Source organism: Panthera tigris, chromosome B2, assembly GCF_018350195.1.
Source record: "Panthera tigris isolate Pti1 chromosome B2, P.tigris_Pti1_mat1.1, whole genome shotgun sequence".
Classification (NCBI taxonomy): Eukaryota; Metazoa; Chordata; class Mammalia; order Carnivora; family Felidae; genus Panthera; species Panthera tigris.
Window position 1 is genome coordinate 23,436,915 of NC_056664.1, and position 6,970 is coordinate 23,443,884.

At 53.0% G+C, this 6,970-nt stretch overlaps 1 protein-coding gene across 1 annotated transcript; it reads right to left on the reverse strand.

The window, feature by feature from the left end:
- Positions 1 to 209: 209 nt before the first annotated feature.
- Positions 210 to 2,110, reverse strand: PPP1R3G (protein phosphatase 1 regulatory subunit 3G). The gene has a single exon (XM_042985264.1). The coding sequence runs from the start codon at positions 1,857 to 1,859 to the stop codon at positions 822 to 824; it is 1,038 nt and encodes a 345-aa protein (XP_042841198.1). The 5' UTR covers positions 1,860 to 2,110; the 3' UTR covers positions 210 to 821.
- Positions 2,111 to 6,970: the final 4,860 nt, after the last annotated feature.

A 6,970-nucleotide genomic window follows, 5' to 3' on the forward strand; every position in this document is an offset into this window, starting at 1 on the left:
CACCTCATTTTGGCAGGGGACAGAACCCTCCTACAAAACATTTCAAAGAACATTTTTGCCCAGAATAGGAAATCTGGGCCTTTCCACATCAGAGAGCAAGGATTGGAGGAAAGAAACTTGAAAATACTGTTAACTATTTGAGGAAGATCACCTGTCAAGACCTCCCAAACTCCCCAGGAGCTGAAATATAAAGTACAGCGTAAAAGAGTGTGCAAGTTGCCTTTACTTTTTTAAAGGACATGCGTACACATAGGCCCAAGTAAGTAATGTCCAGTCTGTGCAAACATCTCCCAGATCCCAGTTAAGAGAAAAGGACGGCCCAGCCCAGGCCCCACCCGGTTTTCTCAGAGAAACAGGCCCCTGTGCGAAGGCTCCCCCTTCACGCCCAGGGTCCAGTGCATTCTCCTGGCATGATGTGGCAGGATGCCTGTCCTTTCCCTGAGACTCAGGCATCTCCAACAAGCAGCAACGGCGAAAACACTTTTGTCTATAGTTTTAAACAAATCCCAAGGTCTTAGAATTAGGCGCAAGGGTCAGGAGACTTTTTCTTGGAGGAAGCTATGGCTCAGAGTCTTGAGAATTTCTTCCCATTCTGACGCAGAGCGAGAATCCCAGAAGCAGCGGAGGAAGGCCTAAGCGAGGAGACAACGGGCGAGGAGTTACGGTGCTCACAAGGCTCACTCGCCGGATCCGTCCTGGTGAAAAGTTTGCCGTGAACGGCTCCCTCCTTTCCTTCCCCGAGGTACGGGGCTCAGCAAATCGCTCCCGCAGGTCACCCGGGTGCTCTGGGGAGGCGCGCGGCCTGGAGCCCGGCCTTGGGCTCAGAGCGCGTCGGAAGGGCGCACATAGCGCAGCGTGTAGTTGGCCCCCGAGTTATTGTCCCAGTACTCGCCCTGGGCACAGCGGTAGCACACAGCGAAGTGGACCGCGGCGCCCGGTTCGTCCGCGTCTTCCCCCTCCTGGGGCTGCAGGCCGGGGGGCAGGCACAGCGAGAAGTGGAAACGCTCGGCGCCTGGCTCCTCCTCGGCGTCCCCGGGCCCCCCCGACGGCGCCTCAGGTGGCTGTGGCTCCGCCGGCGGCTCGGGCTGCAGCTCGGCCGGCACGTCTAGGAAGGAGCGCCACTCGGTGAAGGTGTAGCGCACCGCCACGGTTCTCGGCCCGGGGCAGCCCAGCACCCGGCCGGAGCCCGTCACCTCCGCTCCCGAGGGCGCCGAGCACTGCACGCGCTCCAAGCACACGCGCTGCCGCCGCAGTCTCTCGGCGGCGGCGCTGGGCCCGGGAAGCTCGAAAAGAGGCCGAAGCCGAGGAGGCGGCGCAGAGAGGGCCGCGGTCGCGGCCGCCGCGGCCAGCAGGCCGGGGAGCTGCTCCAGGTCTTGGGCGCGCATGGGGAAGCTGCGCAGGCGGGAGAGCACGGCGGGCGGCACCTGCGGCTCCTCCGCCTCGCTGAAGTGCTTCACGCTGGCCAGGCTTAGCCCCAGCGCGTCCGCGAACTGCACTCGCTTCTTGCACTTGGCGCAGCAGCTGCCGGGACCGTGCGGCAAGCCCTCGGCCCCCTCGCCGCCCTCCGGGCCGAGCCCCAGGCCAAGCTGCTGGCGCTGGCGCAGCAGCTTGGCCGCCTGCAAGATCGGGTCCGCGGGCAGGGAAAAGGAACGCGGGAGGCGGCGGCGGCATTCCAGCAGTTCCTCCGGCTCCTGGGAGGCGGCCTCTTCCTCCGCGGACAAGGGGTCAGCGTCGGGGCTCGGGGCTTCCGACGCGCCGCCGCCGTCGCCCCCCGGAGTGGGCAGCCCCTCGGCTGGCGGGGGCTCTCCAAAGAGCGCAGGTCCCTGTTTCTCCAAACTTAGCGCCCCCTGGGGCTCCATGACGCTGTCTGGCCCCGGGACTGTCCGTATCGCTTCTCCCTGGAGACTTAACACCTTGGGTCGTTGCAAGGGCGCGCAGAGCCCGCCCCTGGCTGGAGCTGAGAAGACAGTCCCACTGCGTAGCCCCGGGTTTTAGTGGCGGAGACCCGGCGCGAAGTGGGAGGAGGATGCCGGCGTGGGGCCGGCTCTGGGGATTGAACCTGCCAGCGGCGGGGGGGAGGGCCCGGGGCGGGGAGGCGCAGGCCGTGGGAACACCGGGAAGCTGGGCGGCGCGGGCCGGAGCGAGCGGGCGAGCTTCCCGAAGGCTGAGGCAGAAGGTGGAGACGGCTATCTGGAAGTTGGGGGCTCCCTTTTCCCTCCCGCCCACCCCGGCGGGGCCCGCGTCGGTCCTGCCTCCGGAGCTCCTCGGGTGAACTGGCGCTCAGCTTTCGTGGACTCGGGCGCGAACTGCCTTCCTCCGGCGCGTCAAGTTGCCCCAGGTCTGGACGGGTCCGCCCTCTGGCGGGTCGCAAAGCGGTCTCCTCCCGGGTGTCGCGGAGGCCGGGGAAGTCCCCGGGGGCAGGCGCGCAATTAGGGAAGCTCGCCTGCGGGCAAGCGGACCGAGAGCGCCGAGCGCCTCCCTCGCTTTCTTTTCCTTCCTTCCCAAACTTCGGGGCTCCCGGGCTTCAGTCCCGCTCTCCCGCCGGCGCGCTGGCCTCGGCGCTCCCGCAGTGGCGGCGCCCGGGGGCTGGGGCCGAGTCCGGGGCGGGGACGCGGCTCTGCGCCGAGAGCTGCCGGAGGCCATTAGCTCGGGGCCCGGGAGCACGTCCCCGCTCCTCCCCCTGTCCCGCCCGCCGCGCTCCGGGGCCCTGAGGACCGGGGCCCCGGGGGACCGTCGCCGCGCGCACTGCCTCTCCCCGAGGCCCCGAGGGGCCTCGGCGTGCGCTAGGGCTGCGAAGCGGCCGACCTGCGGCTCTACCGGTGGAACGTGGAACCTGGGCACTGGGGAGACCTTCGGTAGTGAGTTTTTGTTGTTGGTTTTGTCTGTTTTTAAGGCTAACTTTACCTTGATCAAAGTCAGTGTCTCGCAAACATTAGCGCGCGTCGGCGTCACCTGGAGGGGTTGTGAAAACATTCCTGCGCCACCCTGGAGTTTCTGATTGAGTGTTGCTGAAAGTATTTCCAACAAGGTCATGCCGATGTTGGGCTCCAGGGACCGCATTTTGGGGACCTGCGTATAAACCTGTGTGGACGTGTGGAGTTACTTGTGTAAAAAGCTAGGGATTCTAGAAACATAGATACAGTATTTCAGGGAAAAAAAAAAAGAAAAGAAAAAGAAAAAAAAGAAAAGCCAACCTACCCGGGTCATTTAACTGAGGCATGGTAACTAAAATACCTTATGGTCTGGCAGAATTTAAAGGGGCCAGCACCTTAGGCATTTTGGTGAGGAGGCAGGCATAAGATGGAGAGTAGGGAGTAAGGGTCATATTAATCACTAATATTGACTGAGCACCCAGCCATCAGCAAATGTTGGTTTGAACTGATCCTCCTTGCCTGATCTTATTCTCAGAGCATCATCCCTACTCTACAAGTGGGACATAGAAGTGTGAAGGATTTTTCATTGCCCAGGCCTCACAGCTAGGTGTGGTGGGATTTGAACCCTGGGCAATTAAGAGGGAAGAGTTCTCCCATCGCTAGGAAGCCAGGGCTGGGGGTGTGATGCTCCTGAGGAAGGGGCTCTGCCATCCTCCTGTTAGGGTGGTAGGTCCTTGGGTGCCCAATATAGAATTCCATGATTGCATGTCAACTTGGAAGCTTACAAGAGGCATGTGATACTCTGTGTGTCTCCCTGAACAACTCCAAGATTTGGGGAAGAAGACATTATTTTTACATTTAGGTAAATATTTACATATTATGGAGTTAAACACAAAATTTGAAAATTATTTGGAAGATTAAAATAGGATTTCAAAGAGATTTTGAGGTTGTGGTGACCCTTTGGGCTACTGCCCTCATCAGGGCCATGTGCCCACTGCAGGACAAGGGACTTCAGGAGGTGAGGTGCCTAAGGAGTAGGACTCAAGGAGATGTCAGACTCAGGGTTATGCAGGGCCCTAGGCCCAGCAACTCTCTTTTCTTTTTAGTGAAAGTGTTAGAACACCTCACCCTCAGGGAGCTCTCAGTATATTGGAGGAGACCAACATTAACCAAAAAGCAAATATAGGCTTGGCCACACTAGCAGATGCTAAGAAGGATGCAACCTAGCCAGGGAGGCCTCCGGGAGGAAGGTGAGTGGGAGTGAACAGTTAGGCCTGCAGGTAACATTTCAGCCCATAGTTGTATGGGCCCGTGTGGGTGGGAGTGTGGGGAATGTGGGTGGAAGGGGTTCACATGGTGGAGGAAGCAAGGGGTCTTTCTTGAGTCTCTTTCATAAGAGCACTAATCCCACCCATGAGGGCCCCACCCTCATGACCCAATTACCCTCCAAAGCCCAATCTCCTAAAACCTTCACATTGGGGGTTAGATTTCAACATAGGAACTTTGAGGGGACACAAACATGTACACTACAGCAGACACATTGATTGTTTTGAGGTGAAGACAATTGAGAAACAGCAGATACAGGAAGGGCTCTCCTTTCTACCCAAAATCATGGCATAGATTTCTTGTACCAGGAAAAGGAGAACATTCTTATCATCAAGACAGAGTTGACACCAATTTGAATCTGGACAAACAAACCTACTAAAATAGACCTTAGCTTCCACTAGTTTCCCCATGTACTTCTGGGTCACTTTCCCACATTTTACCCTTTTAGCCCAGACCCTTTTTTCCTTCGTCTTGCCACGTCCCCTGACTTATCCATCATTGTTAAAATGGTACATAAGCTCCCAGGCCTATCTGTTTCTTTGGGTCTTCATTTCTTACACTGAATATGAAAGCCTCCATGTACACATAAAACTACCAACAAGAAATAAACTTTTTATGTTTCTCTCTTGTAAATCTGTCTTTTGTCAGTTTAATTCTTAGGCCCAAACACAGAATTTAAGAGGATAGAGACACCATATATGTTAAAGTGTTACAAAAATACTTAATTTTTAAAGTATTTTAAAAGAGCAGAAACATTTTAGAAACGTGTCCCCTAACTCTTCTTCAGCTTTTTGAAGGGGATTGAGTTGATTAAGATAAAGTCACAGTGAGTTTTCAGGGGCTTAAATGCAGCCATGGAAACTTCCTAGAAAAATGCCTTCTAATCTAAAAGGATCAAATTCTGCAGTGCCTTAGACTGCATTTTTCAGCACAACTGAAATATGGCAATGGGATGAACTTGCAATAAACTTGAAAAAAGCATTACCCTGCTTGCCTGGTTCATTTTTCTTTCTTATGTGTACCTTCTAGCAGAATCTAAGAGGTCTGAGTACAACTGACTTGCTTCAAAAGTGGAAAAAATAAAGCCAAGTGAGATTCAAATGATCTGCTTAACCAAAGCCACTCTAGTATAGCCAGGGCTTGCGAATCATCGTGTGCTAAAACACTGCTCACAGCATCGTACAACCTCACACAGCCTGATGGGATGGTTATGTTACCACAAGTATGGCAACCTGGAGGCCTACCACAATTCACTGAATTGCTCTGGTTATCCAGGATAGAATCTGCTGGGCCAAGATTTGGACTCACACAGCCTACTGTCTGAACCCCGCTGCAGCCCTCTCTGGGAGCCTGCTGGAGGTAAATCATGTTGCTTTTGGCTTAAAAAAAAAAGTCACCAAGTCAGAAGGGGCCTTGCTTCCCACAACAGAGGGATGAGGAGTTAATAAGAAAGCCTTAAGGATGGAGTTCTCTATTTTTATTCTAAATTTCTTTGGCTTCTCTATTTCAATGAGTTTTACTCATGTTTCTGATCATCCAGGTTTTAACATGATTTGCATAATATATTCTAAGTGTAATTTGTAAGTTTCCCAGAGCTCGATTGGCCTAATACCCAACCAATTTTTTTTTCTGAAATTAACAGAGTCATTTAAACATTACATGTTAAAGAGCCCACTAGTATCAAGTTAACCTCCTATCAACACTTCAAGTTTTAGTATGTTAACTTTTTATCCTCATATCAATTTTCTGCAATGTGTAAGTCATTTCACTTACATTTAGTGACTTTTCTCATTTGACTTTGGATAATACCAATCATGATAAGAAGCATAAACAAATGTGTGAACACTTCAGTTCTTGGTATATGTGACACAATTCTAATGAGCATGCGAAACTCTGGGAGTGCAGGACTAATATCAATCTATTACTTCTGCCTGGCTCCCCAGAGTCTCTGTCAGCTTCTGGGAGGAGGCCCTTCATAAGTCCTCTCAACCTTCTTGTCCAGAGCCTCCCTGCTTCTTTTCCTCTGTGTGAGACAGAACTGAAAGGTTAGGGAAACTACTGGATTTGACATCTTTCTTTGAAGGGAGCAGGGAAGGACCCCTGTGTCTTGCTGTCTCATAAAATGACAGAGACTTGGTCTCCTAATAGGGTCTGTGACAGCCTATGAGCGAGTGTAGTGGGCATGTGGCTGGCCAGCCCCACACACACCCCTCTGCCTCTGTTCTAGCAGGTATCCTACACACACTTCTCTCATACTCCCCTCCAGAATAGCATCTGTCTGATCTCGGAGGAACGGCCATCCTGCCCATGACTGGTTCAGGAATGAGCAAGTGACCCAGCCAGTAAGATATGAGGGGGAAGTCTGAGAGGAAGCATCTGAGGGGCATTTCCTTTTTCCCAAGAGAGAGCCAGAGTTGATGCATTCTCGTTTAATCCCCTGGACTCACAGCAGTTGCAACTACCTTGAGGTGAGGTGCTTACTGAGCACGGGAAATGGAATAGCCATTTTGTGATTTTGTGACTGAGCTGCTAAGTTGATGTTTCTCAATGGGAAGTCTCTTTCGCTTTTTGAACTGGCAAGTCTTTGCTGTGACCATTTATAGCAAACAGTTTAAGATCTTTAACATCCATGAGCCCTGCCCTCAAAATGCCTCTAGCAGCCCCAGGAATGAGACAACCAAAAAAATCCATCCTTTTGTTTCCAAATGAGAACCATGACACTCTGTCTTTGGACCTCTTACCATGTGAAATAAAAAAAAAAAAAAAAAATA